General features: G+C 38.1%; 1 protein-coding gene across 8 annotated transcripts in view; it reads left to right on the top strand.

Annotated features, from left to right (window-relative positions):
* KHDRBS2 (KH RNA binding domain containing, signal transduction associated 2) overlaps window positions 1-27506 on the top strand; it is a 631271-nt gene that overhangs the window by 403431 nt on the left and 200334 nt on the right. Inside the window, exon 7 of one of the 8 annotated variants that reach the window (XM_081523662.1) lies at window positions 3915-4131. The exons of the other annotated variants lie outside the window; for them this stretch is intronic. Coding sequence (XP_081379788.1) covers window positions 3915-3950 — 36 coding nt within the window. The 3' untranslated portion in view covers window positions 3951-4131. Of the gene's footprint in view, window positions 1-3914; window positions 4132-27506 lie in introns of those variants that run through there. 8 annotated transcript variants of the gene reach the window in all.

Raw genomic sequence — 27506 nt, 5'->3', positions numbered from 1 at the left:
AAGTTTTAACAGAATATTGCTTTTAGTTAAAGGTACTAGACTATGTGGGCTTCCCAGATGGCGATAGTGGTAAAGAACCTGCCTGCCAATGCAGGAGACAAGAAATGCAGATTCCATCCCTGGGTGGGAAGATCCCCTGAGGGCATGGCAACCCACTAAATTATTCTGGCCTGGAGAATTTCATGAACAGAGGACCCTGGTGGTCTACATTCCTCAGGATCACAAACAGTTGGACACAACTGAAGTGACTTAGCATGCAAATACACACTAGACTGTGTGTTACAGTTGCCTTGGACTATATAAAGTGTGATACTGCAAGCAACCAAACAAAATCATATTTGTGTTGTCTATTTTTATGATGTCAAAAGTCATTATTTGTAATAGTGTGAAAAAAAAATTTCCCTTGCTACTTGTTTGACATAGGCAAACATTATATACTTAAATATAGCTATTTTAATGTCATTTTTGCAGCATGAATCTAGCTCTTTTTTTGTCCAAGTCTCTACCAATTTGAAGACAGTTTTGTAGCGTTCACTTGAAAATTCTTGAAAATGTCCCGCTGGGCTTCCCTGGTGGCTCAGACAGTAAAGAATCTGCCCACAATGCAGGAGACCCGGGTCAACCTCAAGGTTGAGAAGATCCCCTGGCTATCCCCTCCAGTATTCTTTCCTGGAGAATCCCATGGACAGAGGAACCTGATGGGATACAGTCCATGGGGTCGCAAAAAATCAGACACGACTGAGCAACTAACACTTTCACTTTCTACTTGCACTATTTTCTGTTCTTGCTCTAGCAATAATTGAGGACAAATAGTATTATGTAAAGCTGACAAAAACTTGCATAAATATTTTCACCACAAATATTTCATTAAAATCAATGCACAATTTATCGTATTTTATTCTTAAGTATAAATAAATATTTTCTCCAGGGAGGGGAGAATGGCAAAACTAGAAGAGCCAGTCATGAACTTCTACACTTCTTTTCTCCTCCACGTTCTTCATCATCCACACTGAACTACTTCTTTCAATGTCCCTATGATATGCTGCATTCTCCTTTTGAGTGATATGTTTGCTTCTTTCTTCTCTAAGACTATCCAAACACCTGAGTTTTTGATCTTGCACTGACTTTCAATAGCTCATTAACACATCAATTTTCTCTATATCTTCATCAATTTTTACTTCTTGGCTAACTTTCTTATTTAACTCATCATTTAAATTTTACTATCATGATAAAATTGGGAAAATTGTGTTCAAGATTGAGAAAGGAATATGTCAAGGTTGTATATTATCACCCTGGTTATTTAACTTACAGGAAATTAAATCATGCAAAACGCTGGGCTGGATGAAGCACAAGCTGAATTCTAGATTGCCAGGAGAAATATCAGTAACCTCAGATATACAGATGACATCACCCAAATGGCAGAAAGCAAAGAGGAACTAAAGAGCCTCTTGATGAAAGTGAAAGAGGAAAGTGAAAAAGCTGGCTTAAAATTCAACATTCAGAAAACTAAGATCATGGCATCTGATCCTATCAATTCATGGAAAATAGATGGGGGAAAAATGGAAACAGTGACATACTTTATTTTATTGGGCTCTAAAATCACTGCAGACAATTACTACAGCCATGAAATTACACTTGCTCCTTGGAAGAACAACTATGACAAACCTAGACAGCATATTAAAAAAGCAGAGACATCACTTTGCCAACAAAAGTACATATAGTCAGCTTTTCCAGTTCCCATGTACAGAAGTGAGAGTTAGACCATAAAGAAGGCTGAGCACCAAAGAATTGATGCTTTCAAACTGTGGTGCTGGAGAAGACTCCTGAGAGTCCCTTGGACAGCAAGGAGATCAAACCAGTCAATCCTAAAGGAAATTAACCTTGACTATTCATTGGAAGGACTGATGCTGAAGCTGAAGCTCCAAATCTTTGGCCACCTGATGCAAAGAGACGCATCAGGAAAGACCCTAATGCTGGGAAAGACTGAAGGCAGGAGGAGAAGGGGACGATGGAGGATGAGATGACTGTATAGCATCACTGACTCAATGGAGTTTGAGCAAACTCCAGGAAATAGTGAAGGACAGGGAAGCCTGGAGTGCTACAGCCCATGGGGTCGCAAAGAGTTAAACACAACTGAATGACTGAACAATAACATCATCCTAAACCCAAAATCATACAGTAAAAAAAAAAAAAAAAGAGAGAGAGAGAGACTTAGAAAGTTTATTAACTTACCAATGTCGCACACACACACACACACACACAATAGCAAAGCTGGGATTTAAACCTCGACAAAAATGGGCCCTGTACATTTGATGATCAAACATTTTCACCTCCTTGGATAACTGGTCATGGGCTCTGTCTTTTTACTCATCCATCTCTTCAGTCACTCATTCACTCTCTTAAAAATAGTTATATTTAGGCCCTTGCTTCTAGCCATCCCTTGCTAGACAAAGGTTATCCAATGCAAAGCAACTAGAAAACAGTCACAAAGTAGACTGAGGGTATAGAGAAATCACACAGATAAGCACAGAAATAAACATATAAATTATAATCTGATTCCTATGTAAGAAAAATAGATAACTGCTATAAGACATTATTATTGGAAACTCAGTGAGGCTTTTTTTCTTGAGCTTTAAGATGAGATAGGCTTTAAAATGAGATCTGGAGGGTGTGAAAATTAGCCATTTATAGCTATGAAAATACCATTTCAGATTTATCTGCAAGATCCCACAGGTTGAAAAGTGTTGGACTATTAAAGAAGTCTAGAGTTGCTAGAACATTGTAAGTCTGGAGGAGAACTGTCAGAAATGACCCTGGGAGATAAGCAGAGCTAGATTTGTCAACAAATTTTACTCTGGATTTTGTTGTTGTTGCTATTGCTTTCACCTTATGCAATAAGAAATCTTTGAATTAAGAGAATATATGAACACATTTGTATGTTTTAAAGATCACCTTACTTACAGCATAGAAAATAAATCAGAGGAAGCAAGTAAAGAAAGAGGGACCAGTTATGAAGCCACAAAAATTGTCCAGTTGAAAGATGTTAGTAGCTCGGCTTGTGTGGTGACAAAAGAGATGGTGAAAAGTGGGTGGATTCAGGTATATTTCTATTTAAATGCAATCACAGGAGCCTGAATAAATTACAAATCATTCTAGGTTATAGTGTCTCCTTTATATCTGTCTTGCATTCTTGACCATCTACAGGGTTGAAAAGCTGTTGCTAAGACTGAAAGACACCAGGATTCTTGGCCTCCAAAGGAGAATAATTCAATCCAGGGCCAGCGACAAGGCTTGATCACTCAGAGTTTTTGTGTAATAAAGTTTTATTAAAGTATAAAAGAGAAAGAGAAAGCTTCTGACATAAACATCAGAAGGGGGCAGAAAGAGTGTCCCCCCATGCTATCCTTTAACAGTATGTTATATACCTATCAGCAAGCTGTTAATTAGAGAAAGGAGATGCCCCAAAACTCAGAGTGGCACCAGGCCCCTCACCCGCAACATACATTTTGAGGTAACATTGGCACCAGGTGAGTCATCCTTGGCCATAAAATGATTGGGATGAATCTTGAAGAAAGGCAGGTTTCCAAGTAAATATATAGATTCATTAACATAGATTAGGAGAACAATGTATGAGTAAAACATACAGGTTTGTTGAGCACTTATAGGTTCTGAGTCTTGTGTGGAACTGACTTGAAAGACAGAGTTTAGGGCAAATACATGGTTCATTAACATAACTTAAGAAAAACATTTCCATAAGAAAAACTCATTGGTTAGCTCAAGGTTTGAAAAAAGTTAATTTGAGGTGAAACCAGGTGCCCTCGTGGTAACACAGAATTTTAAGAGAAAACTCTTTTTAAATTTGTACAGTGAAAGGGAAAATATCTAACTCTCACTTGTTTCCTCCTGCCTCTTAGGAGAGAGATAAAAAATGTCTGATACTTGCAGCCTAATTCCTCCACTTGGAGACCCCTGGCCTTCCTGCCTGTTACCCTCTCAGGGTGAAGAAAGAAATATAAATTAAACAGCTTTGATTTTTTAAAAGAGATAATGAAGTGTTTTCATTATTGTATTATAACAATAGTGTATGTGATTATTTTTCAGGTAAGCTGTATACAGAAGAAACATTCCAAAGATATATGAAATAATATTAACAATAAAAAAAAGACGTGTACTTTGTTTATGAGACAGTGAGTTATATGATGGCCTTTTCTTCTATTTTTTTATATCTTTGATTTAGGCAATCAGTTCAGTTCAGTTCAGTTCAGTCGCTCAGTCGTGTCCGACTCTTTGCGACCCCATGAATCGCAGCACGTCAAGCCTCCCTGTCCATCACCAACTCCCGGAGTCTACCCAAACCCATGTCTATCGAGTCGGTGATGCCATCCAGCCATCTCATCCTCTGTCGTCCCCTTCTCCTCCTCCAGCATCAGGGTCTTTTCCAATGAGTCAGTTCTTCGCATGAGGTGGCCAAAATATTGGAGTTTCAGCTTCAACATCAGTCCTTCCAATGAACACCCAGGACTGATCTCCTTTAGGATGGACTGGTTGGATCTCCTTGCAGTCCAAGGGACTCTCAAGAGTCTTCTCCCAACACCACAGTTCAAAAACATCAACTCTTCTGCGCTCACCTTTCTTTATAGTCCAACTCTCATATCCATACATCACCACTGGAAAAACCATAGCCTTAATTATACAGACCTTTTTTGGCAAAATAATGTCTCTGCTTTTTAATATGCTGTCTACGTTGGTCATAACTTTTCTTCCAAGGAGTAAGCGTCTTTTAATTTCATTGCTTTCATTTAGGCAATACTCAAATATAAGTGCAACTTACTATAATAAGCACCAGTGGTGGTTGTTTAGTCATTAAGTCGTGTCCGAGTCTTGAGATCCCCATGGACAATAGCCAGCCATGCTCCTCTGTCTGTGGGATTCTCCAAGCAAGAATACTGGAGTGGGTTGCCATTTCCTTCTCCAGGGGATCTTCCTGACCCAGGGATCAAACCCGAGTCTCCTGTGTTGCAGACAGGTTCTTTACCAACTGAGCTATGAGTGAAGCCCACAGTATTCCATGCCAACCCTGAACCAGGACCATTTATCATAATTCCTATGGAAAAACCCACATATGGGAAGGAAAAGAATGATCAAATTAATCTGCCTTCCTTTGAGCCTTTTGGAAATTATTCTCCTTCCTTTTCCTTAGTTCTAAAGAAAAGTGTGCTGTGTTTAATTTTTTTCTGACGTTTATACCAGAAGAAGATCTTTTTTGTCATTATCTAGGATTAATGGGAATTCTCTCCCCATGGTCAACTGATGGGGTGTCTGCATTACTCTACTCCTAAAGGAATACAGGTTCTTCACCTCAATGCGTGGTTTGGATAGTAGGCAGGTGCTATAGGTTGCCTGAGATGTTGAATGAGGGTTTCCTCACCAAACTTGATCAGAATGCATTTCCATATATCAGGCAAGATCTTAATTGGCTCTCCGAGCCAGAAGAAAACACTAGTGGTAACTAGTCACTAATGTAGTTTCCGTATGGTCTCTAGTGCTGGCAAAAAAATAAATAAATAAATAAATACATAAATGACAGTTGGTATTTATCCTTCTAATCCTTGAGTTAGGAACCATCCCTGCCAGGGTGGTCACTCCTCACCCGTCCCCACCCATCATACACTCACAACATTGAAGGAAAGAGGAAACAGGGCAGGAATATTCACTCTTGTTTCTACCTTACAGTAAGACTTTCTCCACTCCAGAGTCATGGATTCATTGCCTTTGATTCTGGTTTTCATCCAAAAAGAATTTTTTTTTTCTTTAGCATTTGTATACTAGAAAATGCATTACTGAAGTTTCTATACATCACTGAAATCTCTCCACCAAAAGAGACGATTAGTGTCTAAGCTATTGGTATCTATGGAAGAGATGAGCTCCAGAGTAAAAGCGTTTGGTGACAGCAGATGCAGAAAAGCATGCAGAATCTTGTGCTTGCTATATCCCTCTCATTCTCTATTCTTTCAGTAGCTGCTAAAATGTGGAAATTTTATGATTCCACAGTTATAGAAAGATCCCCTGGAGAAGGGAATAGCTACACACTCCAGAATTCTGGCCTGGAGAATTCCATGGACAGAGCCTGGCAGGCTACAGTCCATGGGGTCGCAAAGAGTTGGATACTGTGACTTTCACTTTCACAAAATGTGGAAAAATACTGTACATATTGAATGGTATGAGATACTCATCTACTAATGATTTGTGTTCAATCAGTGATAGAATAAAGCATGTTCTGATTTGTGAATTACATTTTTCTTGTTGCAACTTAAAAGTTACAATCCAACAATGTGTGCAAGTTTCAAAAATATTATGCTTTCCTTACATAGAGTCTGTGTATGAGTGAAATCTGGAAATGCACATAGGATACAAAAGTTCTTGATTTAGGGTAAACCCAGAGTGGTATTCTCCATCTATGTGTTTGAGTCCACTTTTCAAGATTTTTGCAAGACCCCTTATATCCCTGGTCTAGTGAGACTATGTCATAGATAAATGCATTTCTGTTAGTACTGCTCAATAGGTAAATTCTTAAGCTTCAATAATGTATTTTCTAACATATAAATGCTAAAGAAAAAAGTAAATTTCTATCTGTATAACATGATAGAAGAATTTTAAGCCTCTGTCAACACCAACTAATTGGTATATAAATACTCTGGTTTTCTAAAAGTAATATGGTGATTGCTGATTCCTTAACTTTAGTGCTATTAATCTATTCTATGTATTTGTGTATATATGTATTTTCTATCTTGAATTTTTACCTAATGAGTATAATACTAAATATAGCCACAGCATAATTATTTTTAGCCAATTGACACTTCATCTTTTCTAAATTGAAGAAAGGTCATAGATGTTCATTTTATTCCTTTAGGTAGTTATAGCACTGATGCCTGAATATAAATCAGATTCATCTGTTGCAAATAATGCAATCACAGGATTTTTCATGCTGCAGGCATATATTTATTATTTACTGGAAGCATTAAAAATGTGTCCCACCTAATTTTATCTGAGTAGATAGATAATAAAACATGAACATTTTCATAAAGTGGAAAAAAAAAAAAAGATTGTCTGGTCTTCCTAAGCATGTGCGGTGTGAGCTTCCATCCAAGATGCATCTATCTTTCATGTGGAAGAACTACAAAACTTGCCTTATTTGGAATTTGTGTGTAAGGGAAATCTAGGACAATATTTGGAATGCATGAACTAAGCTTCCTGCATTGGCTACCTAAACAGCTACCTAGAGGGGAGAAGGTTCCAGAGATAGTTTAAATTGTCACTGCATGTCAAGCAAAATGGTGGCAGAGAAGAGATGATTCTAGTTGCTATTACTAGCCAGATACCTAATCCCCTAAACAGTTCTGATTGCATATGGAAAAATGGGGGAAAAAAACAACTTAATCAGAATCAGAAGACATTATCATTCCAGCTTTACTCTTGCTGAGTCAAGTGATCTTACGTATAGCACTTAATTCGTCCTGAACCTCAGGATGACCACTTCAGAACTAGGCAAAGATCCATGTAGATGGTTGCTCACAATCAGTGTTGGCATCCTTGGGGGAAAAATAATGAGATAAACAAGTTTTCAGTATGTGCATGAAGGGCTGAGGAAATAAATGATGGTCATTCAGTTCAGTTCAGTTCAGTTCAGTTCAGTCTGCTCAGTCATGTCCGACTCTTTGCGACTCCTGGACTACAACACTCCAGGCCTCCCTCTCTATCACCAACTCCCGGAGTTTACTCAAACTCATGTCCAGTGAGTCGGTGATGCCATCCAACAGTCTCATAATCTGTCGTCCCCTTCTCCCGTCCTCCATCTTGCCCAGCTCTTCACATGAGGTGGCCAAATTACTGGAGTTTCAGCTTCAACATCAGTTCTTCCAATGAACACACAAGACTGACTTCCTTTAGGATGAACTGGTTGGATCTCCCTGCAGTCCAACCCACTCCAGTACTCTTGCCTGGAAAATCCCATGGATGGAGGAGGCTGGTAGGCTACAGTCCATGGGGTCGCAAAGAGTCGGACACGACTGAGCAACTTCACTTCACTTCACTTCACTTCATAGCTCTTACGGAGAGGGCAATGGCACCCCGCTCCAGTACTCTTGCCTGGAAGGTCCCGTGGATGGAGGAGCCTGGTAGGCTGCAGTCCATGGGGTCGCTGGGAGTCGGACACGACTGAGCAACTTAACTTTCACTTTTCACTTTCATACATTGGAGAAGGAAATGGCAACCCACTCCAGTATTCTTGCCTGGAGAATCCCAAGGACGGCGGAGCCTGGTGGGCTGCCGTCTGTGGGGTCGCACAGAGTCGGACACGACTGACGCGACTTAGCAGCAGCAGCAGCAGCAGCAGTCCAAGGGACTCTCAAGAGTCTTCTCCAACACCACAGTTCAAAAGCATCAATTCTTCGGCGCTCAGTTTTCTTTATAGTCCAGCTCTCACATCCATACATGATCACTGGGAAAATCATAGCCTTGACTAGACAGACATTTGTTGGCAAAGTAATGTCTCTGCTTTTTAATGTTCTGTCTAGGTTGGTCATAACTTTTCTTCCAAGGAGTAAGCTTCTTTTAATGTCATGGCTCCAATCACCATCTGACCCAGGTCACTGGTTATTAGTTACCTGGTCATTGGACTTGCAAAACTAATTCATTGATAAGGATACAGTATATTTTTAATTTTCTTAGTACATTAACTGTTCCTAATGGAGTTTGTCTTAGAAATGTTATATATATTACATGCAGTGACTGACAGCAAATTTACATCCACATTTTTGGAATCTATAGATGATGTCAATACAATAATGATTTTATTTTTCATGGGATCTCTTTCCTTTTTTAAAAAATTAATTTATTTTTTATTGAAGGGTAATTGCTTTACAGAATTTTGCTCCTTTCTGCCAAATCTCAACATGAATCAGCCATAGGTATACAGAATCTCCGATACTTTGGCTACCTGATGCAAAGAACTGACTTATTGGAAAAGACCCTGATGCCGGGAAAGATTAAAGGTGGGAGAAGAAGGGGACGACAGAGGATGAGATAGTTGGATGGCATCACTGACTCAATGGACATGAATTTGCGTAAACTCTGGGAGTCGGTGATGGACAGGGAGACCTGGGGTGCTTCAGTCCATTGGGTCACAAAGAGTCGGACACGACTGAGCAACTGAACTGATGGAAGAGAGAAATGTAGCTTGTGATTAATGAACTGTGTCCATAATTGACACCACAACCGATTAAAGACTCTGACATTTACTCAGTGAGGCTTCTTACACCTCATTGCTCTTGCAACTAAAATATTTTAACAAGGAATATTTATATGGAATTGCTATGTAGGCATACAATGAATGTCTTTAAAGAACCTTCTGCAACTGGTATAGTCTGAAGTTGTTATCTCCATCTGCATTAGTCATAATGTCAGTAGATTTTGGCAGCATCTCTTCAGGCTTAAAAGTTCCAATATTCAAATGATGAACCTCAAGCTTTTCTCATTTTCTAATCCAACTGGCAAATTTAAAAATCTGATGAGGGTAAAATCTGTGATAGTGAAGGTATAATTCTGGCAGAAAGGATTCCAATTAGAGGCCTTAATAAATGCACTTTGCATCCCTTTGCTTTCCTCACTGTGGGAGTTCAATGTTTGAAAGAAAGGAAGAAAGACTGAAACAAAGACAGAGAAAGAGGGAGAGATGAATGATAGGAAAGAGAAAGGAAAGGATAATGATAAATGTGATAAGTAAACATGAATCAAATCTATACATAAATATAGAATTTTACTGTTTGTTTTTTTGGTTTTTTTTTTTTTGGTTTTTTTTTACAAAAAGATACCTCTGCACTAAGTTTGAATCAACTAGACTTGTTTTCAGTATACTCTTTCTGCTAAAAGAATTGAGTGGTAAACCCTACTAACAACCCCAAGAAGGCAACCAAGTCTGTGCCTTATAATTCTCATCTGCTGAGATGCTGACACACGAACATTTTTGTATTTGCATCTAGAGTAAGAGACGTAAAGAATGCAAATACAATAGTTGCCCTAAAACCAAAAGAAATTAGCTTTGGAAAATTTTTTATGATGATTACAATGAAGAAAATTAAAACAGAATCAGAATTACCAATGATGAAAAAACTCACCCTCTCTGCTGTTAGTTTTATTATGTTGAGTGACTACATTTACATGTTCACTTCATTATGCAGTCTCATTGTATCTTATATTTCATATGCTGATTAAGCACATGATTTTGTTTTTAAATATAAACATTGAACAAACCTTAGGTTCCTAAATCTAAGAAAGTACATTTGGGTGCACATAATCCCTTTTGAGGGCTTCCCAGGTGGTGCTAGTGGTAAAGAATATGTTTCCCAACTCAGGAGACATGTGACATGGGTTCAATTCCTGGTCCAGGAAGATCCCCTGGCAAAGGGCATGGCGACTCATTCCAGTATTCTTGCCTGGAGAATACCATGGACAGAGGAGCCTGGCAGTCTACATTCCATAGGATTGCAAAGAGCTGGACACAACTGGATCACTTCTACCACAGAGCATTTCTTTTTTCAAAGCTATTATATTTTGTAATATCTAAAGAAATAATGCTTGCATGCATACTCAGTCATGTCTGATTCTTGCAACCCCATGGACTGTAGCCCACCAGGCTCCTCTGTTCATAGTATTTTCCAAGCAAGACTACTGGAATGGGTTGCCATTTCCTCCTCCAGAGGATCTTCCTGACCAAGGACTGAACCCATGTCTCCAATGTCTCCTGCATTGGCAGGTGGGTTCTTGCCACCTGAGAAGGCCCACAGAAATAATATGATGGGTTAAATAAAAGCAAAACAGAAACACTCCTGAGATTAATGGCAGTATACGTATAGGTGAAGGCTAGTTTGCACTGAAAAGTAAAATGATTTTCCATTTAGAAAATCTACCAACAGATATAGATCAAGTCATTGGTATTTACCAGATATTTGTGCATTTATATTTTACGTCTATGTATACTCTTCAGTAGAGCAATTGTCGTTGTATGGAAACACTTGTAACAGTCATTTGAGAAAAGTTCAAATGAAAAGTAAAAGAAAAGAGGAAGGTGAGCAAGAAAGGAAAAAGAGAAGGGAGGAGGTCAGGAGAAAGAGAGAGATGGAGAGTTTTCTTTTTAATTTTAAAGAAATTGATAGTTGCTGAGGATATTCTATCTTTTCAATGATTTTTCTCAGAAAGCCCCAGAAATATGTTTTACTGGAAAGAAACTGGGCACCAGTTCAGTGTAACCATAGTGTTTTTCACACCAATATGTTTACAGCTGCATTTGCCCTTGAAAGAGCTTTTCAAGTTATTAAAGCCTGCCTTGTCCAACCACCTCCAATGACAGATGATGGAGAACTTGTATACTGGGTTTCATTTAATTTGTATCTGGAAGAAATGTTATAGCTCACGAAAAAATGTCTTCCAAATAAACACCTTGCTGATTGATGTGACACATCATAAGGCAGAAGGTTTTTTGAACTAGGAATATATAATAGAAGCTGAAAATATGGTATTACATAGAAAAAGAAACTCTTCCAGACAGTGTGAATGAAATAGCACTTTCAAAGCTATTTCAAAAATATTACATTTTGGAGATGTTAGCAATTGTCTGGCCTAGAATTTAATTAACGAAAAATATTTGAGAAAGCTCCAAGACAAAGAATGTAGGTAATGTAAAAAAATGTCTCTCAGGCCAGAAGCTTTGGTGACAAATTGCCATGACTACGCTACAGGCATCATTCATACTAATGTCAATGATAGCTTTACAGACTGTAATTTCATAAGTATACTGAGATATCTAATACAAACAGCCTGCCCAATTTGTCCTTTAAGCATTTATTCTGGTAAGTCCATTGAAATATTTTTTTTAATGGTGCTTTATAGGAAAGTTGTAATAAAAAGAAGCTGTCAAATTGTGACTAGTGTATATAAGTGAGGATCTGCACATATTGCATATAGCTGATCTAGATGTTTATCATTTATTACAATTTGTACAAAGTTTAATTTCACCTTATTTACTAATTTTAAATTGCTACTAATTTCAAATTGCTATTTTAAAGATCAAAATATGAAACTTAAATCTGATCTTCAAAACCACTTAAGAATTATATCCTTGTTATAGACTTAAATCCAAAAATATTAGGATTCCATCATACAAACCCCTTTAGATAGAGAAGACTTTGGGACTCCTGTTCTTTCCTACAGGTCTTTTAGGTTGCAGATATACCAAGGATCTGTAGCAGCAAGCTCATGACTGTCCTCTCAGTTGGAACCATCTGATGAGACTTCATTATCATCAGCTGCCCCAATCTCTTACAAAGTGCTAGTTGCTGAACGTGACACTTTGCAGTTTAAAACTGGCTGTTGTAAATGTTTTCCTCTGTTCCTCCTAGCAATCCCTTGAGATGCATGAGTCTTCTAATCATCTGGTTTGAGAAAAACAAAACCAGGCCATTTCCAATGCAGAAATGGCAGCTGAATTCAGATTTCCTGATGTTAACTTCTAGCCATTATTTACTTTGTCAAATTATTAACACTTTTGAAGCTATTTGAGGATTTGAGACACACAGAGAAGACAAGGGAGATTTTAACCAAGAAGGTATGCAGGCCACACTCTAAATGATTTAAGCGGCCTCATTTCTAAAGTCAGTCCTGAGTGAATTACCTATTCACTATAATATTTAGAAATAATTTAAAGCATTTAATATTTTTCTACTTTATTAGTGTACAAATATATTCACTTCATACAATAATGTTATATTTAATCATAGGTAGAGTGTGTTTATAGTTTATTACAGTTAAGATTATCCTTGGAAATTGTATGGAAAATTATTGTAATCAAATTATTATGTGTTATTTTATTTTGATATATTTTGAATAGCTATAAAATTTCATTTCTGTTTGCCAATAAGGAACTTTTTGTTAATTAAACTATATCATCACTATAAGATTTAAAAAGATATCTGAGAAATTATAGATAAGTCACATTGATCATGTTATATATTTTAATGTGCATTGAATTATTAATACCATTCATAAAAAATACTAGAAATGTCCAACTTTTAATTGAGTTATATTATAAAGTTTCTTGTATTAATCAGTTGCTTGGAATTCAATTTTTCTTTGAAAATTGTCAGAAATATTGGCTAGAATCTAAGGATACCCTTCTAGAGTACCTTAAGTCACAATTCAGATGAAAGAAACAGAAAATAAATAAAAACTGATAGAAACCTGTAATATTTATAAATTAAAATTAGAGATTCATTCTAATCCTTAATGTGCATACACACATTTTTTTGTTTTTTTGTTTTTTTTCCCCTTCAGGAATTACACCACTGGCAACACATTAAGTATAAGTACATGTCACTTTTGTTCATTATTTGTCTTTTTTTTTAGTCTTTAATGTAACAAACTATTAATGCCAAGACAATTATTTGATTTGATAATCTTTCAGAGTTAAAACAGCAAAGTTATATTGCTAGATGTTTTTTTTTAAGGTTAAGAATTCATTTGGTGTAGAAACTACTAAACATGTCATACAAATGTTTAAGGAGTCTTAGGCTGATAACAGAGATTTACCAAATGTACAAAGAGGGAAATCACTAAACCTCTGATCTGTCATTGTGTTCAGCGCAGTTTTAAGTATGTTAAGAGTAAAAAGGTATCTGATCCAACTATAATTTTTCTCAAATTTTCGGATGCATATTTTTCATGTTCTAACATTTCTGAAGAAGAAGTTAATTTTAGAGGCAAGAGTTGAGAGTACTTTTTTCTTCCTTAATGGTATAAAAAATTGACCCATCATATAACTGTCTCAGATTTGATGAAATAAAATGTCATAAAATGTCTAAATTAACCGTATTTGTAATATTTTTTATTTTATTATCACAATTAATAATAAGACTTTAGAATATACTGTTACAAATTAAAGAGTTTTTTGTTTATTTAGCTGTATCAGGCATATGAGATGTGGCATGTGGGATCTTCATTTGTGGCTAGTGGGATCTAGTTCCCTGACCAGGGCACCCTGCTTTGGAAGCCACTGGACCACGAGGGAAATCCCTAGAGTATATTGTTGCCAATTAATAAGCATGTGTTTCAACTCCTACTTACTTTTGGCTCAGAGATTTCATGACAAGCAAGCTTTAATGGGGACCCAAGTCATGATATTAGACCTGCAAATGAGAAACCAGGACTACAAAGGCCTAGTTAAAGCAGACTGATTGATGAGAAAAGACTGGAGTGCCAGTTTCTATGTCAATGAGAAGAGAGAACAAAGAGAATTAAAAGGCTCAAAGGTAAATTCTGAACAGGACACAGAAATGCAGAATTCAATAATAAATGGGGATTTCAACATCCATATCTCTCTCCATCTCTTTAGAGGAAAATTGCAGTGAGACTGCTAAAATTCTCTATTGTTCACCAATTATTCCTTCCAATTTCCTTTCAAAAAGTGAGTTAGATAAGGACAAATTTGGAGAAGACTTGTACAGGCATTAGAGCAGATATCTATTAATTCCTGAAATTATCGTTCTTACTATATTATTCTTGTACTTCAATGTGGACTTGCCCTAAGCTAGAAAAAAACAAAAACTACTCAGAAACTGACTAGGCTGTGGTGGGATCCACATTCCTCTATTATAAGAATTGGCTCCACCCTCAAAACTATACACTCAAGCTTCTTGTATTATATGTTTCAAGGATTTAATTAAAGAGGACTTGTCAAGTGTGATTTCTTGTTGATACATTTAACAATTTTTATCCTTCAAGCTTCTTAAGATGTTGTCTATGTGTGTGCATGCTAAGTCACTTTAGGCATTTCCAACTCTTTGCGACCCTATGGACTGTAGCCCCACCCCCCACCCCCCACCCCCCAGGCTCCTCTGTCCATGAGATACTCCAGGAAAGAATACTGGAGTGGGCTGCCATGCCTTCCTCTAGGGGATCTTCCTGATCCAGGGATTGAACCTGCAACTCTTATGTCACCTGCATTGGCAGGTGGGTTTTACCACTTGTGCCACCTGGGAAGATCCAAGATACTGTTGTCTATATGCAGCATAAACCTGTCTTTTTTCCACTTACCAAAAACAGATTCAGACTAGGAGTCATTAAGTAAAAATTATAAGAAATTCCCTTGAAATTTCTCTGAAATTTATAAGTGAGTAGAGGAAATAAAAAATTAAATAAAAGATGTTAACATTTGGCTTCCAACTTTCACATTGCTGCCCAAGTGGGTTAATCCAGTCCCAGCAATGTTTTTTTGTTCTTCCTCTCTGGCTAAAATCTATGGTCCCAGGCTATGGGTTAAATGTTTGCTCTGACCATTTTTACAGAACTAAATATTGAGTATATCATGTATGACTCCAGTTGTAAACTGATGTATTGCTATGGACTCATTAAAATGATTTGGCATATCAGTATATAGGCTTTTTTTTTTTCTTTTTGAGTTGTAGTTGTTTTGCAATACTATGTTAGTTTAAGGTGCACAGCAAAGTGATACATGTGTGTGTATATATATATATATATAGTAATTTTTTCAGATTATTTTCCATTTCAGGTTATTGTAAAATATTTGTAAGTGTTGTTTGTCTATTTTTATGTATAATAGCTTGTATCTGTTAAACTCATACTTCTAATTTGTCCATATCCTCTTCCCTCTCCCCTTTGTACCATAAGTTTGTTTTCTATGTCTTTGAGTTTATTTCTGTTCTCTATATAGATTCATTTGTATTATTTTGTAGATACCACATATAAGTGATATATTTATCTGTCTGACTCACTTCATTAGGTATAATATTTTCTAGGTATATCAGTGTTGCTGCAAATGGGAATATTTTGTCATTTTATATGGCTGAATAATATTCCATAGTGTGTGTGTGTGTGTGTGTGTGTGTGTGTGTGTGTGTGTGTATGTGAATATATAACACTTATTCTTAAGTTAATCATCTGTTGATGGGAATTTGTGTTGCTTCCAAGTCTTGGAAATTGTAAATAATATGAATATTAGGGTGCATATGTCTTTTCAAATTACAGTTTTCCTTTTTTCCAGATTACTGGATCATAGCATAAGTGTATTTTTAAATTTTTAAGGAAACTCTATGCTATTCTCCATAGTGACTGCAACTATTTGCATTATTTCCAACAATGTAGGAATGTTCCCTTTTCTCCACACCCTCTGCAGCATTTATTATTTATAGACATTTTAATACTGATTGTTCTGATCTGTTTGAGGTGATACCTCATTGTAGTTTTGATTTGCCTTTCTCTAATAAATAACAATACTAAATGTCTTTTCATATGCCTGTTAGTCATCTGTATGCCTTTGGGAAAATATCTATTTAGGTCTTCTGCCCATTCATTAATTAAAAAAAAAATGATAGAGTTGTATGAGCTGTTTGTATAATCTGTATATTAACCCCTTGTTGACTGCGTCATTAGCAAATATTTTCTCCCACTCCAAAAGTTGTCTTCTTGTTTTGTTGATGGTTTTCTTTGCTGTGCAAAAGCTTTTACATTTGATTAGGTCCCATTTGTTTCGTTTTTCTTTTCTTTCTTCTGCCTTGGATGACTAATCTAAGAAAATACTGCTACAATTTATGTCAGAGAATGTTTTTCCTGTATTCTCTTCCAGAATTTTTATGGTGTCATGTCCTATATTTAAGTTTTTACACCATTTTCAGTCTACTTTTGTAATGTGAGGGGCTGTTCCAATTTTACTGATTTACGTGTATCTCATAGCTTTCCCAACACCACTTGTTGAAGAAACTCTCTTTTCTCCATTGCATAACTTGTAATCCTACAAATCAATTGCCTATATATGTATGACTATATTTTGGGTCTCTTTTTTTAATACCATTTATCTCTATGTCTGTTTTTGTGTCAGTTTCATGTTGTTCTGATTACTATAGCTTTGTACAATAGTCTTAAGTCTGGGAGGGTTATGACTCTAGCTTTGTTCTTTTTCGTCAGGATTGTTTTGGCGATTCTGGGTCTTTTATGATTCCACATAAATTTTAGGATTTTTTTTCTAGTTCTGTGAAAAATGTCATGTCTATTTTGATAGAGATTGTGTTAAATATGTAATCTTTAAATCATTAACTCTTTAATTGCATTAAATTTAGGTATATTGTAATTTGGGAATAGTAATTATTCCAATCTAAGAGCATGGGCTGGAATGGGAGAACTTAACTCAGATGACCATTATATTTACTACTGTGGGCAAGAATCCCTTGGAAGAAATGGAGTAGCCATCATGGTCAACAAAAGAGTCCGAAAGACAGTACTTGGATGCAATCTCAGAAACGATAGAATGATCTCTGTTCGTTTCCAAGGCAAACCATTTAATATCACAGTAATCCAAGTCTATGCCCCGAACAGCAACGCCAAAGAAGCTGAAGTTGAAAGGTTCTATGAAGATCTACAAGACCTCCTAGAACTAACACCCAAAAAAGATGTCCTTTTCATAATAGGGGACTGGAATGCAAAAGTAGGAAGTCAAGAAACACCTGGCATAACAGGCAAATTTGGCCTTGGAGTATAGAATGAAGCAGGGCAAAGGCTAATAGAGTTTTGCCAAGAGAATGCACTGGTCATAGCAAACACCCTCTTCCAACAGCACAAGAGAAAACTCTACATGTGGACATCACCAGATGGTCAACCCCTAAATCAGATTGATTATATTCTTTGCAGCCAAAGATGGAGAAGCTCCATACAGTCAGCAAAAACAAGACCGGGAGCAGACTGTGGCTCGGATCATGAACTGCTTATTGCCAAATTCAGACTTAAATTGAAGAAACTAGGGAAAACCACTAGTCCATTCAGGTATGACCTAGATCAAATCCCTTATGAGTATACAGTAGAAGTGACATAGATTTAAGGGGCTAGATCTGATAGACAGAGTGCCTGATGAACTATGGACAGGAGACAGGGATCAAGACCATCCCCAGGGAAAAGAAATGCAAAAAAGTAAAATGGCTGTCTGAGGAGGCCTTACAGATAGCTGGGAAGAGAAGAGAAGCAAAAAGCAAAGGAGAAAAGGAAAGATATTCCCATCTGAATGCAGAGTTCCAAAGAATAGCAAGGAGAGATAAGAAAGCCTTCCTCAGCGATCAGTGCAAAGAAATAGAGGAAAACAATAGATTGGGAAAGACTAGAGATCTCTTCAAGAAAATTAGAGATACCAAAGGAACATTTCATGCAAAGATAGGCTCGATAAAGGACAGAAATGATATGGACCTAACAGAAGCAGAAGATATTAAGAAGAGGTGGCAAGAGTACCCAGAAGAACTGTACAAAAAAGATCTTCATGACCTAGGTAATCACGATAGTGTGATCACTCACCTAGAGCCAGACATCCTGGAATGTGAAGTCAAGTGGGCCTTAGAAAGCATCACTATGAACAAAGCTAGTGGAGGTGATGGAATTCCAGTTGAGCTATTTCAAACCCTGAAAGTGCTGCACTCGATATGCCAGCAAATTTGGAAAACTCAGCAGTGACCACAGGACTGGAAAAGGTCAGTTTTCGTTCCAATCCCAAAGAAAGGCAATGACAAAGAATGCTCAAACTACCACACAATTGCACTCATCTCACACGCTAGTAAAGTAATGCTCAAAATTCTCCAAGCCAGGCTTCAGCAATACATGAACCGTGAAATTCGAGATGTTCAAGCTGGTTTTAGAAAAGGCAGAGGAACCAGAGATCAAATTGCCAATATCCGCTGGATCATTGAAAAAGCAAGAGAGTTCCAGAAAAACATCTATTTCTGTTTTATTGACTATGCCAAAACCTTTGACTGTGTGAATCACAATAAACTATGGAAAAATCTGAAAGAGACGGGAATACCAGATCATCTGACCTGTCTCTTTAGAGACCTGTATGCAAGTCGGGAAGCAACAGTTAAAACTGGACATGGAACAGCAGACTGGTTCCAAATAGGAAAAGGAGTACATCAAGGCTGTATATTGTCACCCCGTTTCTTTAACTTATATGCAGAGTACATCATGAGAAATGCTGGGCCGGAAGAAACACAAGCTGGAATCAAGATTGCTGGGAGAAATATCATTAACCTCAGATATGCAGATGACACCACCCTTACGGCAGAAAGTGATGAAGAACTAAAGAGCCTCTTGATGAAAGTGAAAGAGGAGAGTGAAAAAGTTGGCTTAAAGCTCCGCATTCAGAAAACTAAGATTATGGCATCTGGTCCCGTCACTGCATGGGAAATAGATGGGGAAACAGTGGAAACAGTGTCAGACTTTATTTTTTTGCGCTCCAAAATCACTGCTGATGGTTATTGCAGCCATGAAATTAAAAGACACTTACTTCTTGGAAGGAAGTTGATGGCCAACCTAGATAGCATATTTAAAAGCAGAGACATTTCTTGGCCAACAAAAGTCCGTCTCGTCAAGGCTATGGTTTTTCCAGTAGTCATGTATGGATATGAGAGTTGCAAGGTGAAGAAAGCTGAGAACCACAGAATTGATGCTTTTGAACTGTGGTGTTGGAGAAGACTCTTGAGAGTCCCTTGGACTGCAAGGAAATTCAATCAATCCATCCTAAAGGAGATCAATCCTGGGTGTTCATTGGAAGGACTGATGTTGAAGTTGAAACTCCAATACTTTGGCCACCTCACGGGAAGAGTTGACTCATTGGAAAAGACCCTGATGCTGGGTAGGATTGGGGGCGGGAGGAGAAGGGGACGACAGAGGATGAGATGGTTGGATGGCATCACTGACTCGATGGACATGGGTTTGGTAGACTCTGGGAGTTGGTGATGGACAGAGAGGCCTGGCGTGCTGCAATTCATGGGGTCGCAAAGAGTCGGACACGACTGAGCGAGTGAACTGAACTGAACTGAAGAGCATGGTATATCTTTCCATTTCCTGGAATTATCTTCAATTTCCTTCATCAATATTTTTTAGTTTTCATCATATAGATCTTTCTACTCCTTGGCAAAATTTATTCCTTGGTATTTTATTTTACTTTTGTGCAATTTTATATGGCAATTTATTTTTTTCTTTATCCTTCTTGTCTTTCACTATTAGTGTACAGAAACACAACAGATTTTTGTGTATTAATCTTGCATCTTGCCACACTGATGAATTCATTTATTAGTCCTAATAGTTTTTGTGTGGATACTTTATGATTCTCTACATAGAATACCATGCTATCTGCAAATAGCGAGAGTTTAAACATCTTTCTTTCTAATTTGCATAACTTTTATTTCGTTCTGTTGTCTGATTGCTGTGACTAGGGTTACCAATACTATTTGAATAAAAGTGGTAAATGTGGGCATCCTTGTCTTGTTCCATGGACCAAATGAGGGTCTCTCACATTGCAGGCAAATTCTTTACTGTCTGAGCTACCAGGGAAGCCTGGTGTATTTCTGCAGTATCATTTGTTATTTCCCCTTTTTCACATCTTATCTTGTTTATTTGGGTCCTCTCTCTTTTCTTTCTAGTTATCATATCCAGAATTGTGCTATTTGTTTATCTTAAAAAACAACAAACTCTTGTTCATTTCTATTATTTTTGATCTCTTATCTCCTTTCTTACCTTTATTATTTCCTTCTTCTGACTTTGGGTTTTGTTTGTTCTTTTCTTTCAAATTCTTTTATGTGATTGTTTCTTTGAGATTTATCTTATTTCTTGAGGTAAGCTTGTATTGCTATAAACTTTCCTTCTGGAACTGATTTTCCGTATTTCATACATTCTGTAATGTATTTTCATTTTGTAAGACGAGTGTATGCTCCTTGGTTCTGTCTCATCACAACAAAGATTTGGAGTGATGGACATTAGAGCCCTCGGCAGGTCATAGCTCTTGGGTCTTGGACAGACCGTGTTATAGCTCTTAGATGAATCAGTGTTACAGCTCAGTGTTACAGCTCTTTTATTTAGATGATAGCAGGAGAATCCATCCTCGAAGCGTGAGGGCATGCCGACCCAAACACGTGAAGAAAAGAGAGTGGAGGAACGTGCCAGTGCACAGGAGAGAGAGAGAACACTTTGGCTCCTCTTTCTATATGTTTTTTTCTCCCCCTGGGCCTGCTCTATACAAATTGGGCTTAGCCAGGAGTGCTGTTCTACCTGAAGTCCTCACTCTGGTCCTCGGACCTTCCTTTGACCTTCCTTCTTTCTATTTTCACAGGCTTTTCCCTTCCTTGTCTTTTAGCCACCACCATTTTAGACTCATGTTTCCTATTCTAACTACCTAACAATTTTAATTTGTATTTGTCGTGAGGTATCTTCTGATTTCTTCTTTGGTTTCAAAGTAGACCCATAATTTTACTATCACACTTTTCTTTCTGTGGTTGATTTATAGTTTGATTCCATTGTGGTCAGAAAAGATGCTTGAAATAATTTCTATCATAATTTGTTGATACTAGTTTGTGACTTTTCAGGTCATCTTATCCTAAACAATACTCCATGTGCACCTGAAAATAATGTGTATTATGAGGGGAATTTTTGTATGGTCTTGTTAGATATCAATTCAGTATCACCTGTTGAATCACTGTGACAGTTTTCTCAAAAAGTGGACATCTCTTGTTAGCTGCATATGATGAGTTCAGTTGCAACGTATCAGTTTAGTTCAGTTCAATCGCTCAGTCATGTCTGACACTTGGCAGCCCCATGGACTGCAGCAAGCCTCCCTGTCCACCACCAACTCCTGGAGTTTACTCAAATTCATGTCCACTGAGTCGGTGATGACATCCAACCATCTCATTCTCTGTTGTCCCCTTCTCTTCCCGCCTTCAATCTTTCCCAGAATTAGGGTCTTTTCAAATGAGTCAGTTCTTTTCATCAGTTGGCCAAAGTATTGGAGTTTCAGCTTCAGCATCACTCCTTCCAATGAATATTCAGGTCTGATTTCCTTTAGGATGGCATGGTTGGATCTCCTTGCAGTCCAAAGGACTCTCAAGAGTTTTCTGCAACATCACAGTTCAAAAGCATCAATAATTTGGTGCTCAGCTTTCTTTATACTCCAACTCTCACATTCATGCATGACTACTGGAAAAAGCATAGCCTTGACTAGATGGAGCTTTGTTGGCAAAGTAATGTCTGCTTTTAAATATGCTCTCTAGTTTGGTCATAGCTTTTCTTCCAGGGAGCAAGAGTCCTTTAATTTCATGGCTGCAGTCACCACCTGCAGTGATTTTGGAGCCCCACAAAATAAAGTCTGTCATCATTTCCATTGCTTCCCCCATCTATTTGCCATGGAGTGATGGGACCAGATACCATGATCTTAGTTTTCTGAATGTTGAGGTTTAAGCCAACTTTTTCACTCTCCTCTTTCACTTTCATCATGAGGCTATTTAGTTCTTCTTCACTTTCTGCCATAAGGGTGGTATCATCTGTATATCTGAGGTTATTGATGTTTCTCCCAGCAATCTTGATTCCAGATTGTGCTCCATCTAGTCCAGTGTTTCTCATGATGTACTCTGAATATAAGTTAAATAAGCAGGGTGACAAAATACATCCTTGATGTACCCCTTTCCCGATTTGGAACCAGTCGGTTGTTTCATGTCCAGTTCTAACTGTTCCTTCTTTACTTGCATACAGATTTCTCAGGAGGCAAGTCAGGTGGTCTGTTTTCCCATCTCTTTAAGAATTTCCCACAGTTTGCTGTGATCCACACAGTCAAAGCCATTGGCATAGTCAATAAAGTAGAAGTAGATATTTCTCTGGGACTCTTTCGGTTTTTTGATGATTCAAGAGATGTTAACAATTTGATCTCTGGTTCCTCTGTCTTTTAAAAATCCAGCTTGAACATCTCGAAGTTCACCGTTCACATACTGTTGAAGCCTGGCTTGGAGAATTTTGAGCATTACTTTACTAGCATGTGAGATGAGTGCAATTGTGCAGTAGTTTGAGCATTCTTTGGCATTGCCTTTCTTTGGGATTGGAATGAATACTGAAATTTTCCAGTCCCGTAGCCACTGCTGAGTTTTCGAAATTTGCTGACATATTGAGTACAGAACTTTCACAGTATCATCTTTTAGGATTTGAAAGCGCTCAACTGGAATTCCATCACCTCCACTAGCTTTGTTTGTAGTGATGCTTCCTAAGGCCCACTTGACTTCGCAATCCAGGATGTCTGGCTCTAGGTGAGTGATCACACCATCTTGATTATCTGGGTCATGAAGATCTTCTTTGTATAGTTCTTTTGTGTATTCTTGCCACCTTTTCTTAATATCGTCTGCTTCTCTCAGGTCCATACCATTTCTGTCCTTTATTGTGCTCATCTTTGCATGAAATATTCCCTTGTTGTCTCTATTTATCTTGAAGAGTTCTCTAGTCTTTCCCATTCTATTGTTTTCTTCCTTTTCTTTCCACTGATCACTGAGGAAGGCTTTCTTATCTATTCTTGTTATTCTTTGGAACTCTGCATTCAAATGAGTATATCTTTTCTTTTCTCTTTTGCCTTTCACTTTTCTTCTTTTCACAGCTATGTAAGCCCTCCTCTGATGAACATTTTGACTTTTTGTATTTTTTTAATATAAATTTATTTATTTTAATTGGAGGCTATTTACTTTACCATATTGTATTGGTTTTGCGACATGAATCTGCCACGGGTGTACATGTGTTCCCCATCCTCAACCCACCTCCCACCACCCTCCCTATCCCATCCTTCCGGACCATCCCATTGCACCAGCCCCAAGCATCCTGTATCATGCATTGAACTTGGACTGGCAATTCGCTTCGCATATGATAATATAAATATTTCAATTTCATTCTCCCAAACCATCCCACCCTCACCCTCTCAGATTATAAAAAATCTGCCTTTTGTTGAGGGTTCCAAACTTTCTGTGGTTCAAAACCTTTTAAGATTAATGAGGTCCTTCTTGCCTTGAGAACCCCATGAACAGTATGAAAAGGCAAAAGGATAGGACACTGAAAGATGAACTCCCCAGGTCAGTAGGTGCCCAATATGCTAATGGAGATCAGTGGAGAAATAAATCCAGAAAGAATGATGGGATGGAGCCAAAGCAAAAACGATACCCAACTGTGGATGTGACTGGTGATAGACGCAAAGTCCGATGCTGTGAAGAGCAATATTGCATAGGAACCTGGAATGTTAGGTCCATGAATCAAGGCAAACTGGAAGTGGTCAAACAGGAGATGGCAAGAGTGAACGTTGACATTCTAGGAATCAGCGAACTAAGATGGACTGGAATGGGTGAATTTAACTCAGATGACCATTATATCTACTACTGTGGGCAAGAATCCCTTAGAAGAAATGGAGTAGCCATCATGGTCAACAAAAGAGTCCGAAATGCAGTACTTGGATGCAATCTCAAAAACGACAGAATGATCTCTGTTCGTTTCCAAGGCAAACCATTCAATATCACGGTAATCCAAGTCTATGCCCTGACCAGTAACGCCGAAGAAGCTGAAGTTGAACGGTTCTAAGAAGACCTACAAGACCTTCTAGAACTAACACCCAAAAAAGATGTCCTTTTCATTATAGGGGACTGGAATGCAAAAGTAGGAAGTCAAGAGACACCTGGCGTAACAGGCAAGTTTGGCCTTGGAGTACAGAATGAAGCAGGGCAAAGGCTAATGGAGTTTTGCCATGAGAACACACTGGTAATAGCAAACACCTTATTCCAGCAACACAAGAGAAGACTCTACACGTGGACATCACCAGATGGTCAACACCGCAATCAGATTGATTATATTCTTTGCAGCCAAAGATGGAGAAGCTCCATACAGTCAGCAAAAACAAGACCGGGAGCAGACTGTGGCTCGGATCATGAACTGCTTATTGCCAAATTCAGTCTTAAATTGAAGAAAGTAGGGAAAACCACTAGACCATTCAGGTATGACCTAGATCAGATCCCTTATGAGTATACAGTGGAAGTGACAAATAGATTTAAGGGACTAGACCTGATAGACAGAGTGCCTGATGAACTATGGACAGAGGTTCATGACATTGTACAGGAGACAGGGATCAAGAAAATCCCCATGGAAAAGAAATGCAAAAAAGCAAAATGGCTGTCTGAGGAGACCTTACAGATAGCTGGGAAGAGAAGAGAAGCGAAAAGCAAAGGAGAAAAGGAAAGATATTCTCATCTGAATGCAGAGTTCCAAAGAATAACAAGGAGAGATAAAAAAATAAATAAATAAATAAATATTAAAAAAAAAAAAAAAAAAAGAAAGCCTTCCTCAGCAATCAGTGCAAACAAATAGAGGAAAACAACAGATTGGGAAAGACTAGAGACCTCTTCAAGAAAATTAGAGATACCAAAGGAACATTTCATGCAAAGATAGGCTCGATAAAGGACAGAAATGGTATGGACCTAACAGAAGCAGAAGATATTAAGAAGAGGTGGCAAGAATACACAGAAGAACTGTACAAAAAAGATCTTCACGACCCAGATAATCACGATGGTGTGATCACTCACCTAGAGCCAGACAACCTGGAATGTGAAGTCAAGTGGGCCTTAGAAAGCATCACTACGAACAAAGCTAGTGGAGGTGATGGAATTCCAGTTGAGCTATTTCAAATCCTCAAAGGTGATGCTGTGAAAGTGCTGCACTCAATATGCCAGCAAATTTGGACAACTCAGCAGTGGCCACAGGACTGGAAAAGGTCAGTTTTCGTTCCAATCCCAAAGAAAGGCAATGACAAAGAATGCTCAAACTACCACACAATTGCACTCATCTCACATGCTAGTAAAGTAATGCTCAAAATTCTCCAAGCCAGGCTTCAGCAATACGTGAACCGTGAAATTTCAGATGTTCAAGCTGGTTTTAGAAAAGGCAGAGGAACCAGAGATCAAATTGCCAATATCCGCTGGATCATCGAAAAAGCAAGAGAGTTCCAGAAAAACATCTATTTCTGCTTTATTGACTATGCCAAAGCCTTTGACTGTGTGGATCAAAATAAACTGTGGAAAATTCTGAAAGAGATGGGAGTACCAGACCATCTGACCTGTCTCTTGAGAAACCTGTATGCAAGTCAGGAAGCAAGAGTTAGGACTGGACATGGAACAACAGACTGGTTCCAAATAGGAAAAGGAGTACGTCAAGGCTGTATATTGTCACCCTGCTTATTTAACTTATATGCAGAGTACATCATGAGAAACGCTGGGCTGGAAGAAACACAAGCTGGAATCAAGATTGCCGGGAGAAATATCAATAACCTCAGATATGCGGATGACACCACTCTTATGGCAGAAAGTGAAGAAGAACTAAAGAGCCTCTTGATGAAGGTGAAGAAGGAGAGTGAAAAAGTTGGCTTAAAGCTCAATGTTCAGAAAACTAAGATCATGGCATCTGGTCCCGTCACTCCATGGGAAATAGACAGGGAAACAGTGGAAACAGTGTCAGATTTTACTTTTTTGGGTTCTAGAATCACTGCTGATGGTGACTGCAGCCATGAAATTAAAAGACACTTACTCCTTGGAAGGAAGGTAATGGCCAACCTAGATATCATGTTTAAAAGCAGAGACATACAGATGGCTAACAAACACATGAAAAGATGCTCAACATCACTCATTATTAGAGAAATGCAAATCAAAACCACAATGAGGTATCATTTCACACCAGTCAGAATGGCTGCTATCCAAAAGTCTACAAGCAATAAATGCTGGAGAGGGTGTAGAGAAAAGGGAACCCTCTTACACTGTTGGTGGGAATGCAAACTAGTACAGCCACTATGGAGAACAGTGTGGAGATTCCTTAAAAAACTGGGAATAGAACTGCCATATGACCCAGCAATCCCACTGCTGGGCATATACACCGAGGAAACCAGAATTGAAAGAGACGCATGTACCCCAATGTTCATCGCAGCACTGTTTACAATAGCCAGGACATGGAAGCAACCTAGATGTCCATCAGCAGACGAATGGATAAGGAAGCTGTGGTACATATACACAATGGAATATTACTCAGCCATTAAAAAAAAATACGTTTGAATCGGTTCTACTGAGATGGATGAAACTGGAGCCCATTATACAGAGTGAAGTAAGCCAGAAAGAAAAACAACAATACAGTATACTAATGCATATATATGGAATTTGAAAGATGGTAACGATAACCCTATATGCGAGACAGAATAAGAGACACAGATGCATGGAACAATTTTATGGACTCTGAGGGAGAAGGTGAGGGTGGGACGTTCTGGGAGAATAGCATTGAAACATGTATATTATCGTATGTGAAACAGAACACCATTCCATGTTCGATGCATGTGACAAGGGCTCAGGGCTGGGGCAATGGGATGATCCAGAAGGATGGGATGGGGAGGGAGGTGGGTGGGGGGTCCAGGAAGGGGAACACATGTAAACCCATGGCTGATTCATGTCAATGTATGGCAAAAACTATTACAATATTGTAAAGTAATTAGCCCCCAACTAAAATAAATAAATTTATAAAAAAAATAAAATAAAATAAAAGCAGAGACATTACTTTGCCAACAAAAGTCCGCCTAGTCAAGGCTATGG

Source organism: Giraffa tippelskirchi, chromosome 8, assembly GCF_054371585.1.
Source record: "Giraffa tippelskirchi isolate mGirTip1 chromosome 8, T2T-mGirTip1v1.2.pri, whole genome shotgun sequence".
Classification (NCBI taxonomy): Eukaryota; Metazoa; Chordata; class Mammalia; order Artiodactyla; family Giraffidae; genus Giraffa; species Giraffa tippelskirchi.
Note: the sequence above shows the minus strand (reverse complement) of the source record. Positions and strands in the feature narration are given on the sequence as shown.